General features: G+C 29.5%; 4 protein-coding genes across 8 annotated transcripts in view; 2 read left to right on the top strand and 2 right to left on the bottom strand.

Moving 5' to 3' along the window:
* LOC122523447 (protein prickle-like) overlaps positions 1-6,274 on the bottom strand; it is an 80,046-nt gene extending 73,772 nt beyond the window's left edge. Inside the window, exons 1-2 of one of the 2 annotated variants that reach the window (XM_043645195.1) lie at positions 6,188-6,274; positions 268-393 (exon numbers count right to left, since the gene is read on the bottom strand). In XM_043645195.1, the coding sequence (XP_043501130.1) occupies positions 268-392 (125 nt within the window). In that variant the 5' untranslated portion in view covers position 393; positions 6,188-6,274. Of the gene's footprint in view, positions 1-267; positions 394-3,247; positions 4,422-6,187 lie in introns of those variants that run through there. The other variant, XM_043645194.1, reaches the window with a different exon arrangement.
* A 75-nt stretch (positions 6,275-6,349) lies between these two features.
* On the top strand, positions 6,350-10,058 carry LOC122523449 (tafazzin). Of its 3 annotated transcripts, XM_043645199.1 has the most exons (7): positions 6,350-6,456; positions 6,565-6,869; positions 7,830-7,835; positions 8,421-8,549; positions 8,891-9,134; positions 9,287-9,541; positions 9,626-10,058. In XM_043645199.1, exons 2-7 carry the CDS (start codon positions 6,575-6,577, stop codon positions 9,663-9,665), a joined length of 969 nt encoding a protein of 322 aa, XP_043501134.1. In that variant the 5' UTR covers positions 6,350-6,456; positions 6,565-6,574; the 3' UTR covers positions 9,666-10,058. The 3 variants fall into 3 exon arrangements, with proteins under 3 accessions (XP_043501134.1, XP_043501136.1, XP_043501135.1); XM_043645201.1 differs by lacking the exon at positions 7,830-7,835 and having other exon boundaries at positions 6,351-6,456; XM_043645200.1 differs by lacking the exon at positions 6,350-6,456 and having other exon boundaries at positions 6,467-6,869.
* A 1,834-nt stretch (positions 10,059-11,892) lies between these two features.
* LOC122523446 (PX domain-containing protein kinase-like protein) lies at positions 11,893-16,882 on the bottom strand. 2 transcript variants are annotated; one of them, XM_043645190.1, is made up of 9 exons: positions 16,690-16,882; positions 16,308-16,600; positions 15,800-16,085; positions 15,302-15,726; positions 15,047-15,223; positions 14,561-14,980; positions 14,331-14,487; positions 13,579-13,794; positions 11,893-12,450 (listed from the first exon to the last, which is right to left on the bottom strand). In XM_043645190.1, exons 2-8 carry the CDS (start codon positions 16,407-16,409, stop codon positions 13,607-13,609), a joined length of 1,755 nt encoding a protein of 584 aa, XP_043501125.1. In that variant the 5' UTR covers positions 16,410-16,600; positions 16,690-16,882; the 3' UTR covers positions 11,893-12,450; positions 13,579-13,606. The 2 variants fall into 2 exon arrangements, with proteins under 2 accessions (XP_043501125.1, XP_043501126.1); XM_043645191.1 differs by lacking the exons at positions 11,893-12,450; positions 16,690-16,882 and adding an exon at positions 14,218-14,262 and having other exon boundaries at positions 13,752-13,794; positions 16,308-16,566.
* A 91-nt stretch (positions 16,883-16,973) lies between these two features.
* LOC122523445 (eukaryotic translation initiation factor 2D) lies at positions 16,974-19,662 on the top strand. Its single transcript, XM_043645189.1, has 9 exons — positions 16,974-17,205; positions 17,319-17,706; positions 17,778-18,095; positions 18,188-18,505; positions 18,587-18,729; positions 18,804-18,884; positions 18,950-19,154; positions 19,233-19,401; positions 19,478-19,662. Exons 1-9 carry the CDS (start codon positions 17,150-17,152, stop codon positions 19,552-19,554), a joined length of 1,755 nt encoding a protein of 584 aa, XP_043501124.1. The 5' UTR covers positions 16,974-17,149; the 3' UTR covers positions 19,555-19,662.
* The last annotated feature ends 8,186 nt before the right edge of the window (positions 19,663-27,848 follow it).

The following is a 27,848-nucleotide window of genomic DNA, read 5'->3' as shown; positions in this document are numbered from 1 at the left end:
AACTATTAGAATCTTTGTTATAAAAATTTTTTTTATAAAAATATCTAATGAATATACTTCATTTTTAATATTAATAATAAATTTCCTTAATCATTTTTATAACCATTCAATAATAAATGATACAAAAATGTATATTGTTTAATCAATTTTTGTCTACTTTTTATGTGTTGGAATCAATCGATTTTTCAAATGAATGGCTGATATGTATAGTTATGTATACTAAATGCATACTTAAATATGCATTCATTCATTTATATTTACGCTCACCTCCAAAAGTGTGGCACGTAACCGGCCGGACACAAATCTCGACACTGACCACACGGTGCACCTTGATAAACAGCATTGTTCGACGAATAACCACTCGAAGGGCTATCTTGTCCCTGTGACAACATTCTGTGGGTAAACGAAGAAAAATAAATTAATTCTGCAAATTGGTATAATGAAGATACATAATTCAGAAAATTACAGGTATATTCGAATAATTCGATTGAAATTAATAGAAATATTTCGTATGCATTGATCAAACTAATGTTTATGAATGTATAGTCTAATTGTAAATCATATATTATTTGTTTGAAAATAATTAAATTTCATAAGTAATTAGAGGAATCCAAAACAAAAAGAAAAGAAACTGTAAATTGGTAACTGTAAATATTTTTCTACATTTGATTTATGCCGTTATCATTACAACTACAAAAATTTTTTTAAGAAGATAAATTTTGTTTATGTAATTGAATTCATGCTAATATTTATTATTATTGATAAAATATTTTTTAATACAATAATGAGATGTATTTTTAAATAAGATTGCATATTTTCACTACAAGTCTTATAACTTATAATATAAAAAATAAAAAAACGAATCCAACGAGGTGCAATATGTTGATTTTTAGGTGACCTTTACCAAAAAGATTGTAAAATGTTGTCTCATTTTTTTGCTTGTATAAGTGTCTTATTTGTATTATTTACGACTTTGAATATACAGATATATATAAATATCGTAAATAATTATAACTATCGTTCGTGTGTAATAATAACGAGAACGTGACGATAAACGCCCGTTACATATATCCACTCTTCATTATGTCCTAACGATCGTAATATGGGAAAATTACAAAGAGCGAGAGAGAGGAAGAGGGTGACACATTTTTCAGCAAATTTATACGACGCACGATCCCCGAAAAGGAATTAATTAAAGGGCCCTATCTAATATGAGAAAATAAGAGGAGTTACGCCCACGGTGAATTAATAAAATCGAGGTCCGTAATTAACAAGTAAACGATGTCCCAGCGTGATCGCTGATCGTCATTGATTAAACGACAAACACGATGTAATTACACCTCTCTGGATGAATTTTATTACGTTGAAAACAGTTCTCGCGCCTCATATCGATTAGATTTTAATCTCACCATCAAATTCATCCTCACTCTCTCTTTCTCTCTCTTACTTTCGCTCTCACTTTTTCTTTCTTTCTCTTAGCTATGCGCATAAATAATTTTCTTATCAGTCTGTAATGTCAATCTTTTCCATTTTCTTCTTACCTTTCTTTCGCAGAAGCAGTAACTCCTCGCTAACTCAACACGTATGATCAAAATAAGTATATGCAGTATGTGTTTTTCAAAAGAGAAATTTTTCAAAAGTTTATTTATATTGATTACTGATATTATTTGTAAATATCTTCGTTTCAAATAAAATATCGATAATCTTAATTAATGTTTAATTGATATCATTAAGAAAATAGGATTAGTTACGTATGGGTTCTTATGATTATAAATATAAATATATTTAAAAAATAAGAAAGAAAGAGAAATTATTAAAAATTGTAGTTATATGCTATAGTATGTTGGACCACTTTTTTCTAATGAAACGAGAATGAAAGTGAATAAAAAGAACAACAGAGTATATCTACACGTAAAATGAGTTAGGGATGTAAGTACTAGTAATTAGTAGTTTTTGCATCGTTAACGTTAAGTATCCTAACAAATCTTATACGTAGTATACACTAACATTGACGATAATCATGGTATTTTAATGTCCACGTGATCGTCGAGCACTTACGAGTGTTTTCCACCGCGTAGTTTATAATTCGCAAAGCGACCAATTAACATTTTTCGAAAAGGGGAAAGAAAAAGAAGGTGCTTTTAACGAGATCGAAATACTTTCTAAACTATCTAGACCATAATGTCTCGTTTTGATTTGTTCCTGGTGGTTCATTCGTAGAAAATAATTATCTTTTTTCCTCTACCTCTGTTATTTCGTAAAAAGCTCTCTCTCATCGAAACCAATTACATTTAATAATTTCGTCGTTAAGAGAAATAATTTTCGGAAGATTCGAATTGGTCACACATCTCGTTCGATCTTAGTCTCGATAAATACTTTCTCATGAAAATAATCATTGCTTTCACTTTTACAAATAATCAGAAAATAAACACCGCGAAATATAATTCGCGTTCAAATTCTCTGATAACTTTCTCGCAAGATAAAGACGTACAATATCCCGCTGTGTTCGGTTGCTCTCGGAGGATGCTTCTCTGTTAGCAGCGAGAAAAGAGTACTTCGAAGGTATTCTCTTTCTCTTTTTCTCTCTCTCTCTCTCTCTCTCTCTCTCTCTCTCTCTTACTTTGTGGAAGTCAAACAAAAGCAGAACAAGTGCTTATAGAGTATTCATTTAATGTTTGACTCCTTTCGACTATGGCAAAAACCGTAACAAAGTATAATAAATTAAAACTAGAAGAAATAAGAATAAAAATGTTCTTTGGTATACGCAAAAATATAATTAATAAATATCAAACGAAAATAAACACTTTTACATTCTATGTCATAGTTTTTCAATTAATCAAAAATTATAAATTCATCTGCTCGCTTTGTCATACGTTATGCAAAACGTGATCTTACATTTTTATGTAAAAAGTTATCTTTTAAATATAAGCAATAAAAACATTCAATCTATTTCCCGATATCTATCATAGAAAAGAAAAACATCGAAGATTTCCTTTTGAAACACTAAGAGAAATACAAAATTATTCCAGATGTGTAATGTTTACTGATTCAGCCAGTATATTGATAATATGTATGTACGCGAGCAATAAATTCGACAGGTTACTCTCGGTATGGATAAGGGATCTTCGATCGAGAGCATACACGTATACGCTCATACTCGTGCCAAAAAAGAAGACGAAGAAGAAGACGAAGAAGAAGAAGGAGAAGAAGAAGAGATAAGAGGAAAGAAGAAAGCTTACGTATCTACCTATTGCTTTCCTCTTCGTACCAGTCAAGAGATGCTGTGCCGGCAAATCGGAGCGCGCGTTACACGGAATCCTTTTACTCGAGTTCCCCCTCCCGAAGTTTTCTCAGCTCCTTCTGAACGTTCTCCAGCACCTCTTCAACTTCTACTTCTGTTGATGTCTCTTACGTAGTAGCAACAACAACGACGATAATTCCAACAACGATCGACTAAACCTCGATTTTCAAATATTCTTCTGATCTGCTTCTCACCTTTTTCACTAACAACACTACTCGAGCTTTTAACGTGAACCACAACACTACCTTCACCACCAGCACCTGCACAAGCATAAGCACCTGCACCTGCATTCGCGAAACGAACAACCGGCGAATCCTGGCGTAGCAAAGCACAGACGCGAGATGATCGTTGCTCAATTAGAAGCTTACTAATCTCCAAGAAAGACAACAACGACAACGACAACGACCGGAATAACGAAAAGAGAGACGACGACGACGACGTTGAAGACGATGGCATCCTTGCGACATCGTCGTGCACTGCACTCCCGAGACGAGCCAAACGCTCGCTCGTTCCCTCGCTTACTTGCTTACTTGCTTGCTTCTTTACTCCTTTCTCTCTTCTTCCTGTCTTTGTCCCTCTCTCTCTGTTTCTCTTTTTCTCTTTCTCCTACCCTTTCTTCACCTTTTTTTCCTCTCCTCTCGTCCCTTTGATCCTTCCCTTTTCTCCATTACTCTCTCTCTCTCTATCTTTCTCTTTTCTACTTTTTTTTTATTTTACCGTAAAGATAAAATTCGAACGACCAAAAAACGTGGCCGACTTTCACGACCGAGGCCGATATTTACGATTAAAAATTTCATGCGTATATACAATTTGACAAGAAGAGAGTAGAAAGATATAGAAAAAGAGATAAAAAGGAGAGGAGAAAGAAGAGAGAACTGATAACGAAGCATCGATTAAGACTAACGCGAATGGATCTTTTTTTTTTATACTCCAAATTTGAGAATTAGAAAAAAAAGAAGGACGTAGCAAACGAAAAGGAGGAAGAGGTAAGAAAAATTCTTGATTGTCGATATCGATTCGATTCCCCCACGATCCCGCGTTAACACACGCACAGTCAAGAGACTCGAGCTGGACTGACCGCCAAGATGAGGCCCATTTCCCCCCTCTACGTCTCCTCCTCCTCCTTCTTCTCTCTGGCTTACAATCTCGGCCTGAAACCCCCTTTCTCCCCCACCCCATTCGCATGCCGCGGGGCCTTCTTCCTATATACGCCCTCCCCTTCCCCCATCTACTCCTCTTTTCTATTCTCTCTTTATCCTCCCACCGTGACTCTTCGCTCTATCTTTCTCTCACTCGCAAATTCATTTTATCCTTTTCCTTCTTCCTCGTCGATTCATCTCTCTCTCCCGCATGGTTCCTCCTTCATGCCGGCGAATCTACAAGGACACGTGCAATTCACTCGGATTGCCACTTTTTAACGAATATTAAGTAGAGCAATTATTATGTATTTATATATAATTTTATAAAATAAAAAAGAAAATTGTACAACCTAAAGCAGCGTTTTTCAAACTGTATTCTTCGAAACATTAATGTTCTATGAAAAAATTAATTTTATTATTTTTGTTTGTTTTATTGTATATGTATAGGGAAAGTAGGAAATGCTGGGCATTGCTTTGATAATGCCTAGGCATTATCCACAATACCGAACCGTTTTTGTCAATGTAGGAAAAGAAGAATTTTTATCTATATCTTTTGTTCCTCATCATTGTGACACACGCTGTTTACGCAATGTCTAGAAGCATACATTATTGGGCACATTGTGGGTACACACCCTGCCCACAAACACACACGCAAAAGCGAGCATGCAGCGGGTTGTTAAAATTGTGCATGCCGCTATTATACTATGCGTACCTCTATAAACTGAAATTTAATGTCGATGTGTAGGCAGCACACTTGTGATGTTTGTTCTTCTGTTTCCTACATTGACAAAAACGGCTTGTAACTATTTACTTAATTTTGTTAATATTAATTTTCCCTATAAAATTACTAGGATATTTCATTACAATTTCAGGATTTGTGAAGTATTACGTCATAAGAAAAGTCTGAGAAATACTGATTCATTATCAAAGAATAAATTATATATATATATATATAATTTCTAGTAAAAAACCATGTAAACTAACATTAATAAAAACCATTTTAAAGTGAATCATCTATAGAGTGATTGATTACTGGTTGATCGTTTAATTTTGTTGTTATTAACAGTGTATATTTTTTATCTATTGAATTTAAGTGGGGGATTTACCACTATAAATAGTTAATAATGCACTTTTACCAGGCTTTTGTGCATGCATGTCTGCATTTTGATATAACACAAAACTTATCAAATATGATTAAGTTATTTACACACAATTTTCTGTACATAATTAGTGACTCATAAAATGACTTGTACAATTGCTTTATAAATTTGAGGTTATATGAATGAATATTTTGTAAATGAAATGTTTGGAAGAGGTTACAATTCTATAGAAAAAATTCTTTTCTAATTGAAGCCATTAAAAATATAAAAAACTGATTTTTAAACTTCTATAACAATCTTTGTCAAATAGAAATTATTGTGGCATCAAGAAGCTCTCTAAAATAAAATATTTTTTATAGAAGAAAAATTAAAAAAAAAATTTTTTTAAATCTATAATGATATCCAAAAATTTGATTTATTACAATTAAAAACGACGATCTTAACATGAAATTGAGGAATCAGCAACAATACGACGTATAATAGCATAGTGGTCGTAACTAACCAGGTACCAAGATATCAGTATATTTGTTACATAAAGTTAATAAAATACAGGGTCAAATTGACTCGTTTGAATTATTTATATTCATTGTTACTTGATGATAATCATGTAATATATGTTAATACCTGATAATACACGTGTACATTACCATAGCGCTACAACGTGAACGTTAAATTCGTAAGTGTGTTTCATATATTTGAATCCTTCTTTTAATACAAACATTAAATTTCTTTTCAGCATTTAATAGAATAAAGTTCAAGAGAAAACTTTACTAATAATAAGAAGTCTACGAATGATCTGATAGGTTAATAATATTATTACTTAAAAGCGCGCTCTTTTTAAGTGGTGCCATTTAAAAATTGATATTGCGCATGCTCCGAGGTGTTGTTTCCACCTCGTAAACGTCACACGTTCAAGGTACGTAATTTAATATACAAGTTAGATAATAATCACATGAAACCGATATTTTTTTTTTTATATCCCAGATCGTATTGACAAAAAATTCTTTTACGTCGTTTTATTAAGGAGGAGTGTTATGATTCGATCGCCTCACGTGACGCACTTTATGAAAAATGGCGTGAAGTTGGCAGGAAGATGGTTGATCAGAATTACGAAAGAGTGGACGGTCCCTCGTGGGGTTACCGCTTCCCATTCCCTCGCAGAACTACATTACTTCGCTTTTCTTCGTTCACCGGAGTCAACGAAACATAGCAATACAATGTACGATATCAAGTGGATCATACCTAAACTCCGAACTCCAACTAAATTATGGAACATAGCGAGCAGCATAACCTTCGCCGCTGTTGGAATATTTTCAAAAATTCTTATAGGTATGTATCATTGTTACTATATATCATACATATTACGTAGTATTACTTTTGAATCAATCTATTCTTTTAAATCACTCGTCTACATTTTCTCTATACTTTCCAAAATCTCTTGTTTTCTTCATATTTTTTTTTATACTTTTTTCTTTTTTGTTAATGTTCTCAAGAATTTACAAAGAATTATTTATTATTCATGACGACTACTTTTAAATATTCATGATTTTATTTATTCTCGTTAATGATTTGTTTCTCTCGCTTGTACGAACACATTTGTTCATTTTATTTCTACTTTGGTCTACTGTGATCTACTATGTATTCGGTGTTTCCTTGTGAAATTCTTTAATTCGTCTAATGACTAGCTAAACCCTAAAATAGCTATACTGACCTGTTTAAATATAAAAGAAGGCAAAATTACTTGTTTCAGCTTGGTAATATATGAATTTACAAAAGGTAAATAGTTAAGATATGAAATTGAAATTAAATCCATAGATAAGATCCAATAAGACAGCACAACTAACAAAACATTAGATTGTAAAGTTCAATAATAGATAAGAACGGATAACTGCAAGTATTGTTATGGAAAGAAATGCGGACTATAAGAAGGGATCACATTTCAATCTCATATTTTAACTACTCGCCTCTTGTGAATGTATACGTATATAATCTTATGCATAACCTAAACCTACTAATTTTAATGAATAAGAATCATTTTTATACACACATTTTTACACACTTTTTATATGCTTTCCCAAAAACACCTAGTTATTATGGGTTAAATTTAGAATTTCTTTATTAACTCATCAAGTGCTAATTTGTTTTACTGCATTTAGAAATTATCATAATAAAATTATATATAATTATTAGTAATAGAAAATATATAACTTCAATAATTTATCTCTTTTAAATTAAATCTTTTTAATATTACATGTAAGAGTTATGCGTATGTCTGTCCTACGTGATCAGATAAAGGTAATTTTCCTTTACTTATATTAATACTTAAATTATTATTAATCAATTTCATCTTTTTTTTTAGAAATAATTATATAATTATAGATAATATACAATATGTATAAATATTTAAATATAAGAAATAATATAATAATGAATTAATTTTTATATTGTTTCATACCAATATAAAATTACAATACTAATCCTATTTGAGATTAAAAAAACATTCAAAAGTCAATTCAGTATTAAAAATCACTTGATTAACTTAATTTGAAATGACTTGCAATTTAAAATTATTTTTTAATTACTTTTTAATATCTGTATTTCATTGAGCACTTATTTCTTGTATTAGTATTTAATTTTTTATATCAGTTCAATATTAAATGATAAAAAACAATATATATTAATCTATCCATTTTTTCTTCATTTTTTTTTATCGAGTTAAATGGTTTGACATATGAATGTGTGTGTGTGTGATTCATGTGTAAGTAATACTGTATATACAGTATGTTATATACTGATTTGGTTTTAATAAGAAAAAAGAAATATAAATATATATATAATACAAGTATCATTTTTTTAATAAACATATTCTTTCGCATTAAGAATGGTTAAATAAAGCATTGGTGTACAACAAACATATCATTAACCGGGCCTTAGACGAACGACCAAAAAATGTTCCACTCATCACCGTCTCAAATCATCACAGTTGTTTCGATGATCCTGGCATATGGGGTAAGTTCAAGTTTTATTCGTATCACCGCAAAAACGAAATGTATGAAGCTTCGATCGATTTATCAATTATTTTAATTGCACAGCGCATTTGCTTGTTACATTTAACGTCTAAATAAATTATGCATGTGTACAAATACGTACATATGTTATACAGGTTGTTTCCCTGTCTTTCTTTTTCCTCCCCTCTCTGTTTTTCTCTTGTTCTTTCTCGTTTCTTGTATTCTTTGAATATGCCCGCAAACTCTCCCTCTGAGACATATATAATCTTTTCTTTCTCAGAATGACGTCGCTAAGCGATCGAATGAAAGAATTAAAGACAGAAAATCTCTGAACTCATTTAGCCACACTGGACCTGAGACATTTGCTGAATCGTCGTAAGATGAGGTGGTCGCTCGCTGCACATGACATTTGTTTCACGAATGTTTGGCATTCCTACTTCTTTATGCTTGGCAAGTGCATACCTATCATACGAGGCAATGGTGTTTATCAAGAAGCTATTGACTTCTGCATCGAAAGGCTGGCTTCTGGAGATTGGGTCCACGTGTTTCCTGAAGGAAAAGTCAACATGTTTAAAGAAAATATGAGGTATGTATATTTATATCATTACTTTCATTTTAATTATTCATATATTTATCTTTGCATTTTCTGAGCATTTTTTGCGACCACGTGTAGTTAATAATTCCAAGCACAAGTTAAATATTAAGAGCAATCATAAAAAAGTACATTTGATTTTGCAGGTTGAAGTGGGGTATTGGAAGATTGATATTAGAATCACCTGTTACACCTCTAGTAATTCCTATATGTCATCTTGGCATGGATCAAGTCCTTCCAAACGAACCACCTTATATGTTCAAAACACGAAAAAAGGTTACTATGAATTATGGTGAACCCATAGATTTTAGTGAGTTGTTAAAGAATTTAAAAGAAACTAAAGCCACAGAAATAGAGGCCAGAAAAGCTATCACAGATCGTATTCAAGAAGAACTTTTGAGGTAAAGCTTTCTTTAAATTTTATATTCTTTTTTTCCGTATTTTTTTATGTTTAAATTTAATTTTAATTGTACTATAATTTACAGATTAAAGGCAGCTACGGAAAAACTTCATGAAAAATTATGACAGCCGATAAAATATCGCAGATAATTTTTTCCTAGCCTTAATTACATATATATCAACAATAGAAACATGAAAAAATATTGACAAAGATATACATTTTTAATTTTGCATATCACTTTACTAATATTAACGAAGTACGAAGTTAGATAAAACTATTCGCTTATAATATAACATTTTCGTTATTCCTTTTTACTTTTTTTAGAGTTTTCTTTGAATATTTCTTTAACATATGCCTGATATTTACTAATGTAAAATGCAATTTATTTTTTAGTCATTTAGTAACACGTATCATTATGTATATATTATTTAATGCAATAATGATCAAAAGGCAGATAGGAAGAATTTATCAATATATTTTCTTCTTAAATAAAGAACATGATTCTTTAAGATTCAAAATGTAGATAATTTTGAAAATGCTATAACTTGTATTTTTAGTATGACTCGATGATTTAAAGTTTAATTTAAGGTAAATTATTGAAGTATCGATATAATTTCTTATCAATATAGTTGTGATTGAAAATATATATAATTATATATAGCTTTATAATTTATAATAATTCATTGAGGAACTATAACGTAATTAATTATTGCGAAAATTCTTCAGAGCCGCTATTCACAATATTGGCAACTAGATACGATGACAACTATATTATAATAAAATAATAATTTTATTGCAATTACCAAGTGTATAATTATCTAGATAAATCTATGAATTTATTTATCAGCTTTTAAAAGTTTGTTCCTAATAATAAGTTTATACTAATAATACAATTATAACATTTTTCACTATTCGTTGATATTCATAAATTCCTTTTTTTCATAGAAAAGAAGTCAATGAATCATTTCAAACTCAATTTAAAATAAATATAAGATAATAACATACAACTTTACAACATAAATACTATTTTTATATATGTATGATATTACAGACAAATCTTTGAACATACAATGTAGTATACAAGTGTGTTTTACATGTATAGTAAAATCTATATAAAATAAATATTCATGAAATAACATTTATAATAATTTGAAAAGTTTTTTACAAAATAGAATATTTATGTTATTACGATTTCTATTATTTCTTAGTTTAAAGAAATAAAGACACCTATATTTACAATGATGCTTCACAGTAAAGATCGTTTTTATAATCTTGTAATGTTTTCCTAATTTATATTGTTCTATAATGTTTCTTTTATTTATTTATTGTATGTTATTATTTTAAATAAACGTATTGGAAACCAAATATGTAAACTTTAGAATAGTTTAAAATTGATTACTAATGAAATTAATGAATTATGTATGCATGATTTATATTTGTTTTTATTAAAAAGGTATTGTTGAAAACCTGTTACATTTATTAATAATATATATAATTAAAAGGAAAACAAAATATTAACATCAAATTATAATAGTAATCAAAGTAAATCTTATTTAGTGAAATAACATCAATATTATGTAGATTATTTTTTGAATGTCAATAGAGCATTTATTTTAAACTTTGCTTTCATTTTATTGTAAGTATATGTTTAGTTTATATTTATATTTTGTATATTTCATTTTATATGGCTTTTTGTATGTGTCATTTTTTGTACAATCAAAATTTTATTATTGTAACTATTGTTATTTTTTTTTACTCTTTTATTTATTATTTCTATTAAAATAAATGTATGTAACAGCTATAAAAAGATCTTTGGCTAAGTCTCTCTCACAATAATAGAAAGATCTTCAAATTCTCTCACAATAGTATTTTATTTTCTAAACTGACTTGAGTTTAGACAATTTTAGTTCCTTCAGTGTTATGTGTAAGAATTCTTTTTCTTAAAATTTATAATTATATACTATTATTAAATATATGTTTAAGAAATGTATTTTGTTTTGATATGGAATAATTCGAATATTTTTTAACGTTTCTGAATACATCGACGTAACTATGGTAGCAATAACATTCTACTGTAAATTAATATTTTCAATATATTTCTGTTACTGTTTAAATAAGCTGTACAAACTACTTGACATTTTCATACAATAATTAGAGCCATACATATAATATAGTTTTTTCTATAATTCTTAAAGTGACATCAGAATATATATAATATATATATATATAATTTTATTATAATAATAATAAAAATAATAATTGTTAAGAAAATCTGAAGATAGTTGCTTTTTTTTGTTAAATATATGAATCTGCCTGTTTAAAATGTCACTAAAATTTTGTTTCAATTGTTGTACACACACGTATATCACATTGAAGCAAAAATGAATTCTTTTCATATTTCTTAAACTCATTTAAATACAATTTATCGTATTCTCTCGGTAATCTTCATTTTTGATTTTAGAAACATTTCAAAGCCTTACATACAAGACACTTATGCGTATTAAAATAATATTTATATTATATTCTCCGATTTAGATGATCAATAGACGAAACATGACATTCAATGCTTATCCTATTGAGATAATTTATTCTATTAACTAACATTATTATAAATTTATTAACGCAATAATTACGTATGTCTTGGCACGTTTTTCTAATTATGAAATTGATAGTGGTCTTTTACAAATGATACAAAAACGACATACGATATTCTTCTCATCTCTTACGCTTTGCATACATAAACATAAATTACGTATTTTTATTATCATAAACATTCAATAGAAAAACAAAATAAAACTAACGAAAGAAATAACTAGAATAAAGTATTATCACACTCTTGACACATATTGTTCTTTTGTTTATGCATAATATTCCATAACAAGAAAGTCCTGGTTTTTTATTCTGAAATATCTAGAATAAAAAAAGAAAAACAATTTGATATAAAAAATATTATTATATATATTTTTAAACAATTTCAAATACTATTAAGATATGACATAATTGCTCCAACTATTATATATTTGTTCTTGGACGGTTTTTAAAAGGAAGAGACAATAGAAATACTTTTTTTTTGTAAGATTCTGATAAAAACAATTGATGTTCAAATTTTCACTGTCTATATAAATATGAATTCAATTTAAAAAGTAATAGAGATATATACATATTACAATGTACACAGACAATAGGAGATAAGAAACCAATCATATTCTCATTTATCATTATAATCCTCAAGTTTTTATACTCTAAAATTTTGTTGAAAAGAGGTGGAACAGTCTGTACATGTATAATGTATATATACCTTTTAGAATTTTCTTAGAATTTTGTTATAATATAGGAGATTAATATAATTTGATATACATGTAATATATAAGTTTAAATACATTTTGCACATAAAATTTTTCTGAATAAAATAATAAAAGATATATAAATAAATATATATTAACATTTATATTTTATGTATTTCCTTTTTTATATGATATGATTAAATAGTGTATGTAATATAAGTTTAGATAGATTGCATACAAAATGCCTTGATAAAAAGGAAAAGATAAAAGATACATAAGGAAATACTAATATTCATATTTCATATATCTCTATTTCTTAACACGATATAATTAAATATCGTATTTATCCCGTGTGTGTGTTCGTCTTAATATTTGTCTCTTTCAAATGTATACTTTATTTTGAAACATTATATAAAGCATTTCATAAATTATTAATACTTTTCAAAAAAAAATTGCACGATCATACATTTATTTCTTATTTTATAGTTTTTTTTAATTTTACGATTTATTCACGATCTTTTAATTAGAATACTGTATATGTAATTATATATATATATATTTTTTAAATATTTTTTCTATATTACTTTTTACCAGTATATTCATAATTTTGTAAATCTCTATACACAGAGTGGTACTTGCAATACTAAATAATTTAAAAATATTGCACTTAAATTTTTGTTTACATAGAACAAACATTTTTTTAATTCAATAAAATCACATGTTTTTTTAACAAGAAAAAAATAACTTTACTTACGAAATAATTTGTTCTTTGAGAAGGTTTTTTAATGGTTACCATTGACAATTCTACGAAGTTTACTTTTATCAAAAGAACAGATACTTCCGAGTAAAGCTGAACGTTCGTTGCCTGCTTTCGATATACGAGGCTCTGTTCCACCAGACGACACAGGTACTGGTAATGGATTGATGTTTTTAGTAGGTACATCAGCAGCATGTGGCATTTCTGTAGAACCTTAGATTTAAAAAATGTCAATGTTATTACCTTTATAACGACATGAATTAAGTTTTTGTATTCTATATAATTTTATATATCTTGTAAATAAAGTAAATTATGAACATAAACTAAATATATCCATGTAAAGATACTGAAACAATTTTTGCTATAAAAATATGTATAAAATTTTTAGTAAAAAGGTTTGCAGGACTATACTAAGTATTAGTTGTCTTCCAAGTTCTGAAAAAAATCTTCCTTTAATATTTTATTTATATTTTAATCATGCATAAAGGTTTATAAATAAGGAATATAATTAAAATAACTATTTCACATAATGCATATGTTTCTAAATATGTATAAGGTATTTAATTCTATATGAATACGCATGCGATGATATGGGATAAATTTTAACAAACACGAATGCACAAATGAACGACCTACGTGAAAGAAATGACCGTAGTATGCGCCATCAACTTTTGTGCCCAGCTGATTAAAAAAGTGAACACATTGATTAGTATTAACGAAGGTAATAGTAATAGCTAAGGTGAACTTACCAAGTGATGGAGGCGTTAATGTTCCAACACTAGTAGCTGTAGACGTACTTGTAGGGCTGTCAGGTCTTTCTGAATTTTTACCATTTACTTGTTTCGTTCCATTTGTTCTCGATTGATTACACATTTGTTGTTCATGTACTAATTTTTGTTCCTTTTTCTAATACAAATAATAAAATTTCCATCAATATAGATAAAATAAATCTAAATCTATATAAAACTATGAATTTTACCAATTTCTGTTTCCAATTTTTGTTTTTTTTCTTTTCTTCATCAGAACTCATCATTCCTTGAACTCTCACAAGTCTTTTTTGATGTCTAGCTACTTTTTGCTCTTCTCTCAATCTTTGCTCTGCCTTATTCATTGCTTCTTGCAAAGCTTCCTTCAAATGACTGCTAAGCTTAAAATGTGGTTTTTCTATAGAACCAATAGCAAGATTTGCACGATGTACTGTTTCAAAAAATGGATGTTCTAGCAAACGCTGGACCTTAGGCAAATCCTGTTTGAGAGCCTCTGGAGATAAAATTACCTCCAGTAGATTTTTCAATGTCATATCGCAAGTTGGCATTTCGGAACACATTGCTTCCAATAATGGTCTGCCAAATGCCATTTCATATAATACATGTCCAAACGAATAGACATCAACTTGAGTCTAAAGAAAGTTACTTCAATTATTTACATAGAATGATTCGGCATTAATTATTAATATTTAACAAACCGTAGCATGGAGCTTTCGTCTTTGAACAACGTAAGGCCTATAAAATGCTGGTAATCCCAAAAGACCGTTCTCTATGTCTAATAATTTAGCACATCCTTGCGTCAATAATATGTTACCTGTATGTAGATGCCCGTAAGGTAATCCTTTTTCATGTAAAAAACTTAGTGCCTCCAAAATCTGTAATATGATACATTAAATTAGCAATTACAAACTTCAATACTTGTTTTTTTATCTTGAAAGTCAATAATTACTAACCTGATAACCATAAGTTGTAATTTCAGATAGTGTGAGTGATTTAACTTGTTTCGGATTTCCATATTTTTTTATAAACGACTGCTTAGGTTTGGTGATACAAAGTATATCACGCAATGTACCCATCGGACAAAAATTTCTTATCATAAGAGCTCCATTCTCCGTTACATGCTGATGAACCATTGGTTCAATGTAATTATGTTTCAAAGTGCCTAAACTCTTGAAAACTCCTTGCATGTCTTTATCCTGAAGATGCTTATCTGGTCCAAATTCTACCCAAGCGAGCAAATATTCTTGCTTTGGATGTTGACGATTCTTAACAGTATAATAATATTTTTTTAACCGCCATCCCATATCAGGAATAGCTTTTCCAACTTCAAAATTAGCATCACTGCGTAAAGCTAGTGACACTTGCTGCAGTGCTATTTCTACAAAAGAAGAAAAAATAATATGCATATATGTAAAATATACAAATAATAAACAATTTTGAATCTAACTTACCATGTAATGGCGTTGTATAATTATCAGGATCTAAAAATTTTTTCATGGGAAGAGATGATGCCAATATGGGATTCATTAGTACGATATTTAAATAATTCTGTAAAGCTAGTTGACGTTGAGCTATAAAGTTAGGCTCCATGTTCCCGATGATCTTTTTAGGAGGTAATGGCAAGTCAATGCCTGATACTGATAAAACCGCATTAAGCTGAACAAAGTCATTGTAACGTCTGCTCACTCTCCACGTTTTTTCAGGTAGAGGACCACGTTGTACTCTAATTACATACTCCTATATAAACAATAAAGGAACTATCAAATATCAATATTAAAACTAATTAAGATTATGCTTGTTATCATACTAAATAAAAAAATATATTATAAAATCGATATAGAAAAAATGGGCTATAACAATTCTTGCGAATATCAACGTGAAAATAATTCAAACGTCATTATTATTACTATTATTAGTAACAATTAATAAATAAATGATCTTATTAAATAAGAAACTTACCGTATGCCCGTCGATTGTTCTAGCATTTTCAATAACACTTGTCAGCTTTTCTGTATCATCTAGTAATATTTTATTTGTATACCTCTTCTCAAATAAAGCCATTGATTGATACTAATCCGATGAAACGCAGAGCCCGTAAGGGGCGATCTGCGATAATATTCCGCATAAACCCCACGCGTAACCAAACATAACGTGCTTCAGCTTCATTTCAGCATTGGTAAGCGTAAATTCAGTGATAATATCGACCTCACTGTTATCGGATACTGTTTCTAGGGTGTTAATTTCGCTGACAACTACATACGTGATTTAGTTAGAACATCAATTTGTAAGAACCATTTTTATTATTCGCTCGCCCACTGATGTCACAAGTAAGAACTATTACCTGCTACTACCTGGTGTGTTCTAAATAAAACGCAACTTGCAAACAGATGGATTATAGATAATTCACGATTATAAGTAATTCGTCTTTCTTCGATTATATGTGACGTACATAACGGATATTATTGTTAAATTATTTTTCTAATTAATTTCAGATTAAAATTAAAACCGTTTTTAAGCTTCGTCGGTGTATACACTGTGTCAAAAGTTATCAAAAGGTTAAATGGAAATTAAATGATAAAGTGTAAGAGAGAGAGAGAGAGAGAGAGTAAGAGAGATATCAGCGCTGCATCGACGCACCATCTAGTGGTATATATTGAAAGTTTTTAAAAGTATTTATGTTCACAATATTGGCGTCACTGTATCTTCTCTTTATAAGTTAATATTACAAGAATGGTATTTACTAGAGTGTTTATAGTATGTAATGTTTTATTAATCTTCCCTAAAATAATAACAAAATAACGATGTTTACTAAACCGTTTAAAGTAAAATCTAATAACCAATTAAAGGGTACTGAAAGGTTAGTCTAAAAATTATTTTTCTCTATTTATATTTATTTATCTTATGTTATTATTTTATATTTATATATAAATATATAAAATTACTTGATTTTGTTATTGCTTCTCTCTTCAGGAAAAAATTATGCGAGTATGTACTTAGTAAATATCCATCTCTAACAGAAGAAGCGGTACAGACTTTATTACCTAAGAAAGAATCAATTACTGTTATGAGGATAGTAACGCACAATGGTCAACTATGTAAATTATATTGTGTTGCGAAAATACCAATGTTCTTTCAATTAGAAATATCCTTGTCTATGTTTTTCCCAACGATTTACACATTATGGTATCATCCACATTTATTATACGCTTTTACTATGCATATTCAAGTATTACCAAAATTGGTAGAAGGGGCAGATTTGATGTTACCTGGACTAGTAGTAAAAGAACCAATAACATTCTATTCTTATGGTAAATTACAAAAAGGTACTCCGGTATCGGTGAACACAGAAGAAAATAAGGTATTACTTTTTTTAATAGAGGTAATAAGAGACAGAAGTATGAATAATTAATCGAATTAAATTTATAACAGGCACCAGTAGCTATTGGTATTACTGCACTCTCCAGTGAAGACATGTATTTATCTGCGGGTCATGGAAAATGTATACAAATTTATCATGTTATGGGTGATAATCTTTGTCAACTAGGAAAATCACCTCCTAGACCTGATCTCGGTCTTCCAAATGTTTGCCAAGAAGATCGGTTAGATGAGAATGAAAAGGATAACGAAAAACTAGAAATTACAAAAAGTGATTCCGACGATGCCCCTTCTGAGCCACTATCTAATTTAATTGATGAATTACAAATTGATGACGATGATAGCGCTATTAAAGTAGACTTCATATCTGAGGTAAATATATCTATATTTTTCAATCTTTTTATGTTAGATATATATATTTACAATTTGATATTATAAAAATGTAAATTTTACATTATATGTAGGATATTACAAATAAAACAGAGGAACATGCAGAAAAAGACTTTATTTCTGAATTCTTAAATCTCACAAAAGAAATGGATGAATTATTGGAATATTGCTTTTTGAAAGCATGTAAAACAACGTTGAAAGTCACTGATCTGCCCATATTAACCTCTACTTTTTTCAAAAATCATTTACTAACGGCCTGTCCATCAGATAAAAATATAGATATTAAAAAATCACGTTACAAGAAACTATCTGTTTTTCTAGCACATATGAAGGCTAAAGGACTTATTAATACATCTGTGACAAAAGGAGTAGAAAGTATATTATCAGTGGAGGTAATTTGCAATAACTAATTTGAAATTTGTTGAAATACTTGTCGATAGCCATTCTTCTTTATCATATTTTTTTTCATTTAGTTTAAGCATCCTTTAGTGAAAGAATTAATTGTTAATGAAACACCAGCCCCACCAGAACCAGTTGTTTCAAATACAGTTGGCGTATCGGACTGTTACAAAGTAACTACTGATGTTACACCAATATTATCACTATATGGATACGAGTAAGTAAATAATTACGCTTTATTATAATATGAAAAATATTTGTATATATTTTCCTGCAATGTGATGATTACAGAAAAGGCGACACTATAGAAAGACGACAAATCAGAGAGTGTTTTATGAAATATATCAAAAAAGAAAATCTTCAAGATGGAAAGTGAGTAGAAAATAAATAATTTTGAAAATAACCTTGGTGCATAATATACTGTCAATACTTTTTAGAATTTTGAAGTTAAATCCACAACTTGCTGGAATTTTAAGAACTAAAGAACATCAAGAAACTTTATCAGTCGAGGATGGAATTAATAAGTTTGTAGGTCGTATGACGCATATGCACCAAGTAACCTTAGCGGGTACAACGATTTTACATAAAGGAAAACTAGAACCAATTGATATGAGAGTAACCATGAGATCAGGAGGAAAGAAAGTGAGTTAATGTACAGTAAAAATATGAAACATAAAAAACGGATAATATTTTATTTTAATACCATGTATAAACTTTAAGGTGACATTGGTAAATAATCTAGAAGCATTTGGAATAAATTCTAAAGACTTTAGTAAAGAATGTCAAAATATTGGCGCTAGTGCTACTATCATTGATGATCCTGGGAAGAAAACTCCAAGCGTTCTAGTACAAGGAAATCAAATCTTGTATGTGTACAAATTATTAACAGGTATGAGATTATTATATCTAGATAATAGATATTTGTTGAAAGTTCTATACTATCAATTAAAAATTGTAATATTTAGAAAAATATGGAATCAAGAAGACTTATATTCGAGGTTTGGAGTTTGCACCGAAAAAAAATGCCAATAAAAAGAAATAAACTGTCTATGTTAACAGAATACATTTGAATATCATAACAAAAACAAAATGAAATATAATGTATCTTCGTAAATGTGATTAAAACCAGTCTGATTCTTTACACGAAAAATTAGTTTTTAAATTTATAATTTTTCATATGAATTATATGTTATTGTTGTATGGTCCAGAATGCATATTTCATTTAATAATGAAATTATAAGTACTGTAATTATACAATTTCTTTTTTAAATTAAATAAGTTTACGTATGTTTTAAGATATATATATATTTATATGTGTAGCAAATAAAAATGCATCAAATTAATGATAAAACGTAAATATATAAAATAAAAATCAAATCTTACAAACAATTGTGTCACCCTTAGAAAATTTGGAAAGTAATTGACATCGATTAAAGTTTGTTAATATAATTTATTGTATATCGAGGTTTCAACATGGAAAAGTACAAATATTGCAATATAGGGCCCGCGAGTTCTCCTCGGATAGGAGGGAGGGAGGGAGAGAGGGAGAGAGAAGGATGTCAAGTTAAAGGGTGGGACAAGACATCGCGACAAAATATACGCGCGTGTCGAAATGTTTTTTCTTCTCGCGTCTATACTTCCAATTATAAATCACATTCATATTAACGATCTTATTTATTGTTTCTCTTCTTCGTTCATTCCTGGTATTATTCGCTCTTATTATATATTCTGTTCGACGAGGAATAAAATCATTTTTTAATGGAAGAGAGACGAACACGCGGTTTCTCGTTCGTCAGATTGTTTTAATATATCTCGGTGTATGAGTGAGCGCATACGTATGTATAATACAAATGGTGTATAAGTACATACGTGTGTTCCTTTCTTTTCTTATTTTTTAATATTTTTTTTTCTCGTTTTTTTCGTTTTTTTTTCTTTTCTTTTGGATTAAAGGAAGATTCCCTCCTCTCCATGGCCCTCGCATATATTTAATACTCATTTTGTTCATTTTTTTTTTTTTTCTTTTTGTTCTCTCTCTCTCTCATCATCTCTACGCACGCGTGCATATCACGTAGTGACTCTGTTATTTAATTTTTTTTATTTACTTTTTTTTTATTCTTTTTTTTTTATAATTTTTTTCCTTTTCTTCTTCATTATTCAATTATTATTTCGAAACGCGCGCGTGCGTATCGTTACTATTGTTTTTCATGATCATCATAAATCGTCATCGTCATTCCATTCTCATTAACTACCAATGGTGCTCCGACAGTCGTAGCGCGTGAACGTTTCTCGCACAGCGATCGACCCCCTTTTATTCTTTTTTTATTTCTATTTTTCTTTTTTTTAATTTTTCTTTCATTTATTTCATTTAGCTCCTCGTCTTACGAGTACGCTCGATATCGATAAAGAAAAGGTCCAATATCTTCTTATAAATAGATTTTCGGTTAACCCCTATGCGATTCAGAAAACGTATATACATACGTGTGTAAGTATATATATATATATATACATATAATAAGTGTATATATATATGTACACGTACTTAAATATGTATTTACGGATACGCAACGTGTATGCGTTGTTCGTGAATTTGAAGAATTTTTGTCTTCTATCTAGCTAGTTAGCTTCGAGAGATGAACTTATGTCGATCCGTGGGCGGAACCGTGCTGCGAGGATTATTCGTGATCCCCGTGCTTTCAAAATAACTCTCATAATATACGCGCGAATAAACGCGCGAATAATAAACGACAAAAAATCCGGAACATTTAGAAAAACCGTTTAAGAGGAATGCAGCACGCATCGCGTCAGAATGCTCCGCAATTATTTTTCTTTTTTTTTTTCCCTTACATTTTACATATTTTTTCAATACGATATTCCTCTTTTACGATCTTCAAATGTATCATAAATACTATCCTTTTAATATTTTTTTCTCTCTCAGAAAATAAGGATCGACGAAGTTGCGCGCGGAAGCTTATTATATGTTAATCGAACGAATTCTCTGTAATTAATTAATTATGGCGCATTCCCGAAGCTAAACACGCTACAAAGATATCTTATACTGGGCTCGTACCGATCAAACTTATTTGCAACTTGTATCCGAACTGATACGTGCAAACAGCTCGCGAACAGTTCGCTAACAGATTACAAACATCGTTTGCTCGGATGTGTTTTACGGATTAAATTCGCTGTTTATCTCGCTCATATACAATATTCGATCGACAACGTATGGGAATACGTTGGAACGTCTGCAAGATTCCTTGGATTAACGAACAGGTAACGAGCACTGTTCGCTAAAGTGCCTACACGCTGCTGGTGAACATAATTTACGATTAGTAGGCTGGACCCAGTATTATATCGTTGAAATAACGAATCTTGCATTTTAAATATGCCATACGTATGTTAAATACGTATATCAATTAACGTCTCTATTACCGGAAATCGCAACATATTTTCTTCGATGGTCAAGTCAACATTTTCAATTGCTTTCAATTTATCGAAAACTTTATATAATCGAATCGAACGGATCGATCGCTTAGTAATCAACGATTTCCTTTTCTTCTCTTTACTTTTTTTTTTTTGTCAATTTTAAATTAACGGAGCGACATACAACTGTGGGGGAGTACCTCTACTTGATTCTCTTCTTTCTTTCGCATTCTCTCTCTCTCTCTCTCTCTCTCTCACACACTTTTTCATTCTCTCACACTCTCATCAAATTTGCATTTTTTTTTTGGAACATGGGCTTACTTTGTTACTTCTGCTCGTTACCCCCATCGCGATCGTAACGATCGTAGTCTTATAATCACTATCGATTTCGTATCTCACAATTTCGTTCGTTCTCACTTTCATTCAGTCTCTTTCTCTCTCTCTCTTTCTCTCTCTCTCTCTCTCTCTCTCTCTTTCTTTCTTTCTCTCTCTCTCTCTTTCTCTTTCTTTCTTACTGTCACTTTTGTTTGCGTTTGGAATTTTCATCATTTTTTATGCAACACATAATGCGACTAGATAGTACAGGTTAATTAATAATTAATATCATTAGTTATACAATAATAACATATGACTAGACAATGCAAGATAATAATTATATCATAAATAGTAATAATCATGGATCGCAATTTGTATCAACAATGTGATGACGCGCACGTGTTTTGAGAAATATATGTCAAATTTTGTATATGTATGTCGCCTGTCTCTGTCTTTCTCTCTATGCGTGTGTTTTTGCGTGTCTCTTTTTTTTTTTTTTTAATCCTTTGCTGCGCGTATTTGTATGTGTGTGTGTATGCATTCTTTACCGATTCCTCATTTATGTTACGCACACTATGGATTCCTTAATAAGAAATCATATATATGCATATTGTGTTTCTATGTGTTTTGACATGTATGAACGTGTATGTACGTGTGTATGCGTGCGTGCGTGCTTAAATGTGTGTCTTGTGTGTGTATGTATGTGTTTGTGTGTATATATGCATCGCGTCGAGTATTATTATACACGAGCACGCGCACAATTTCTACATAGCACAGAAAATTTACACCACCGAGTAAAATAGTATCGTTCGATAAATCGTTCTCTAGTTTTTCCCATTTTTTCGTGACGGTCACATAACTTTGTCGTCATTGCAGTTAACGAAACACATGATTTCATCGTATCTATTACGATCTATGTATGTATGTATGTATGTATGTATGTATGTATGTATTATTTAGTATAAAACGGAAAGATCTCATTTCTTTTCTTCTCTTTCTCGTGCGAATACATTAGCAGTTGGATTATCTTTTATCTGTAATTTGTTTTATTTTTTTTCTTTCTAATCCCGATTTCTAACCGTAATGAGATTTGCAATGAGAAAAATAGGAATCCGTCTGTTATACTTTTATTCGTCGTTCGCATACTTAACGTGGGAAGAAAATCCCTTTTAAAAACGGTTAAAAGTACGATTATAAATGTATACGGAGGAAGCTTCGTGCACTAGATTTCGGATAATCGATCATTTTATATATATATATATGTATATATATATATTTATATTTACATCGATATTCCGAGACGAGAGTCTGAGCATTCGCGGTGGATCGATATATATAATATATAATCGTAATCATTCGATGATATTTTTTTTTCGCATCGGGTGTCTTAGAGCGAAAAACAATTCTTTCGAAGAAAGAAGCAGCGGTGTGCTCGTGTGTAATTAGTTTATAATTCCTTATCCTTTTCCTTATTTATCCTTTTCCTTTTTTTATTTATTACTTTTCTCTCTCTCTCTCTCTCTTTTCAGCGATACAACTCACGACAAGAAGTAAACGTTGCTCCTCTTCCTCCTCCTCCTCCTCCTCCTATCTTCTTATTAATCTCTAATTAATTTTTTTTTTCTACCCCTTTCGTTTCCCTGTTCATTTCGGTAATCGTTTTTTTGTCGTGCAAATCACACACAACAACGAGTTATCAATTAATGATTAAGATTGCAATTTGTTTGTATGAGAGATTGTATAAGAATGTAATGAAATTTATCAGTGAAACACATATCTACGTACACAGGGCATATGTGTAAGTAAATACTTATGCATCCGTGAAACGATGATGAACCCCTTTTTTTTTCTTATCCGATCTCGTGATAATATTATATATTTCAATTGGAATAAATTACAAATCCAACCGTTATAAATAAATATCGTGCACGTTTAGAATGCGTCCTTATCGTTCAAACAATTTTTTTTATAGATCAATTCGAATAGACGCAATCATCGATACCATTGATATTTCATTTATTCATTTTTCTATTTCTCTTTTCATTTCTTATACTTTTTTTTTTATTTTCACGCACTCTCTTCTTCTCTCTCTCTCTCTTTCTCTCTCTTTCTTTCTTTCTATCTATCTCTGTCATTCTCACGCACGTTCATCTTACATTCAAATAATTCACAATTAGCTCACTTTCACGAGTCATCGACAATCTTCATGTGCAAAATTGTGCAAATGAGGAATGTGTACGATCTCTTGGTTACTATCAACTACAGTTTACGGTGTTTGTTTTTGTATTTGTATGTTTTTGTATATGTATGTGTGTGTATATATATACTTTGTCAATATACGCTATGATTTTTGTGTGTAACCCTCGAAGTGACGTGTTATTTTTTTTTTCCTTTCGATGATTCGTTTGTTATCATTATCATTATCATTATCATTATCATTATCATTACCATTACCATTACTATTATTATTATTATTATTATTACAATTATTATTATTATTATTATTATTATTATTAGAACATTATCCTTATAATATAATAATAATAATAATAATAATAATTATTATTATTATTACTCGAAGCGGAGGAAGTCCGTTTGCTTGTAAAACATAAACTCGTTTTCCGCGTAACGTTAATCTTATTGTTAGACATAGAAGAAGTTTTTAATCATTTTTTTGTTAAAAATCATTTTACGTCTTGTTTCGATAATATTGGAAGCATCGGACAAGAAATGAGATTCGTCTTAAGAAAGAGAGAAATCTTGAGTAGTCTTTTTTAAAAGCGTCTTTTTTTTGCCAGTTGCGGCCGATCCGGGACTTCTCTCGTTGCGCTTTTAGAATTCGACGTTTATTATTATTATTATTATTATTATTATTATTATTATTACTATTATTACTATTATTATTAGTATTATTATTATTAATATTAGCTATTAATATCTGTTTCTGCGTTTTTTCTTTCGTTACAAATTCACGTTTCTTTTTTTTATTCTTTTTTTTTTTTAAAAAGAGACGAAAGGGACAGCCGACCTATTCAGTCTTTCATTCGATTAACAATGTTTTTAAGCCTTTTCGAGCTTGCTTTCTTTCTTTCTTTCTTTCTTTCCTTCCTTCTTTTCGCTATTTCTATTCCACTATTCTTTCCTATCGATTCTCAAAATTCGTTACATTAGTTTAATGTGAAACGAAAGCGTCAGGAGTGGAGTATAATTGATTTACCCCCTTTTTATATTCTTTTACTTTTATTTATTTATTTTATTTATTTTATTTATTATTTTTTTTTCATTCTTTCCTCGCACACGCGAATAACGCGTTAGATATCTTTTGATAGAGAATACGTTATTTATTTTCTCTCTCTCTCTCTCCTTTTATCTTTTCTGGATAACAACACACCTCGGTAAAATGCCTATCATAATCATTAATCTTTTAGTATAGTTACCATATGTACTGATTTATTTTCTTTTGGTTGTTTAATACCGCACTTATCATCAGTTAGAGCAAAATATCGCTATTAATACCGTTATAAACCCGTCATAAAATACATTACTCTATTATAATTCATGTTTTTTATTCAACTTTTTCTTTCTTTCTTTCTTTCTCTTTCATCGTTTATTTATTCAACACGCATATTAGGACAAATTCGATCCGCACGATCTGTTAAACACAAACAAGCGTTCTTCATTTTCATCTATAGAGTATTCCTTTTTCGATTCGACTACGGTTGGTATTCGATTTAAAGATTTTTTTTCTCTCTTTTTTTTTTCTTCTTTATTTCGGCGCACTCGCGGAGTGCAAAACGCGAATTTAGTTTGCATAACATATACGCATGTATGCACATGTGTGTATTTTAATTCGTGGTTTCGTATATTTCTAAATCATCGTATTATGGTGTTTTTCTCTAATATTTTGTATTTTCTCACTTTTTATTCTTGAGATCACTAAACGAAAATCTAAATGCGATCTTAAAGCTATCTAACGATATTTTTGTTTTCTTTTATCGTTGACAAATCAATTAGCTTATTTTCTTTTTTTTTTTCTAATGACAAGCTAAGAGAAGATAATAAAATTAAAAAAAGAAAAAGAAAAAAAGAGAGTTAGGAAAGAAAGAATTTAATTTCTTATATAAGAAGCAAGACCCAGATGAAAAATAATATAGAATAATAAACGAATTTAGAATAAACGAAAATATTCGATAAAAAAATTCGACATCGTTATTTGTTTTAAGATCGCACAATATCCCACACTCGTGATCCTTATTTGATAATATTTTCAAGAAAATCGAAAACACCTCGAACAAAACGCATCGTTCGCCGTTACGATTATTTTGATTTCATTTCTAGCGCTAAAACGCACCAAATGAATTTTATCCCCCCGTTTTATTTTCATATTTTCTCTTTTCCTTTTTTTTCTTTTTTCTGTTCATCTTTTTTTCTCTCATTTCTAAGTTAATTACAATTAACACCGAGCCGGAAGTTACGAGTAACGAGAGAAATAAAGTAGTCGACGTTTGAAATGAAAATACCGGAGAAACGTACAAATTTTTGATAAAACAAACGAGAAAGAAGAATTCATCGTTTATTAATCAGGAAAAAGAAATATTATCAATAATAATGATGATCGACTGTGTTAAAATTCAAAAGAAACCTATTTTTAATTTGTTTATTTTAGTTTTATATTTAAACAAAAATTTTCTTTTTTTTTCAACGACACGATTATTTCTTTCGACTCGAAGATTGCTCGACGTGCGTTCTTACCGAATATTAGTTCGAGTTATTCTTTTTTTTCGTTTTTTTTGTTATCCTTTACACTTGACATATTACAATAATAATACCAATATATATCTCGTATATATTATACACATCGCGTATCACATTGTTAATTACATATTCATGATAATACATTTTAGTTGTCGATCATCGTATTCAACACTATAAATACATGACAAAGTATCATCACGTTGATGAAACTCGGCCGAACTCCGAAAAGATTTTATTCTTACGTCCGTTAAGGTCTTTCTCACCGTTTCTCTTTCTTTCTCTCTTCTTTATCTTGTCTTTTTTTTTCTTTTTTTCGTTTATTTTTATTTCAATCGGGTGAAATTAATTGTAAAAATCGTCGTATAGTACATGCTCCGTTTATTTCCTTTTTTTTCGAGTATCATTTTTCTCAATATTACCATTATCATTAAATTTATTATACATTTATTTATTTAATATTATCATTATTCATATTATTAGTATTATATAGTACGAAAATTTTCTTCTTAATCTTATCCGTATCTTTTGGAATCGTCAGTTGCTTCGACTAAATTTCTTTTATTATAACCAAAAAAAAAATTCTTATTTCATTTATTCATTTTCCTTTCATTTAATAATAATAATAATAATAACAACAATAAAAATAATAAAATAATAATAATAATAGTAATAATAATAATAATAATAATTTAAAACAAATGTTTTTGGGTTAAAAAGAAAAAAATACTTGGTTACACTTTTACTCTTTTGATCAAATTATAATTTTCATATATATATATATACTTCTCTGTATTATTCTATTTTTCATCTGACGTCGAACAAAGTAAATTTTTCGAGCAATCGAAA

The sequence above is a fragment of the Polistes fuscatus genome, unplaced genomic scaffold (genome assembly GCF_010416935.1).
Source record: "Polistes fuscatus isolate 324 unplaced genomic scaffold, CU_Pfus_HIC Scaffold6, whole genome shotgun sequence".
Taxonomy (NCBI): domain Eukaryota; kingdom Metazoa; phylum Arthropoda; class Insecta; order Hymenoptera; family Vespidae; genus Polistes; species Polistes fuscatus.
The sequence above is the reverse complement of the archived record's forward strand: the minus strand, read 5'-3'. Positions and strand labels throughout refer to the sequence as shown.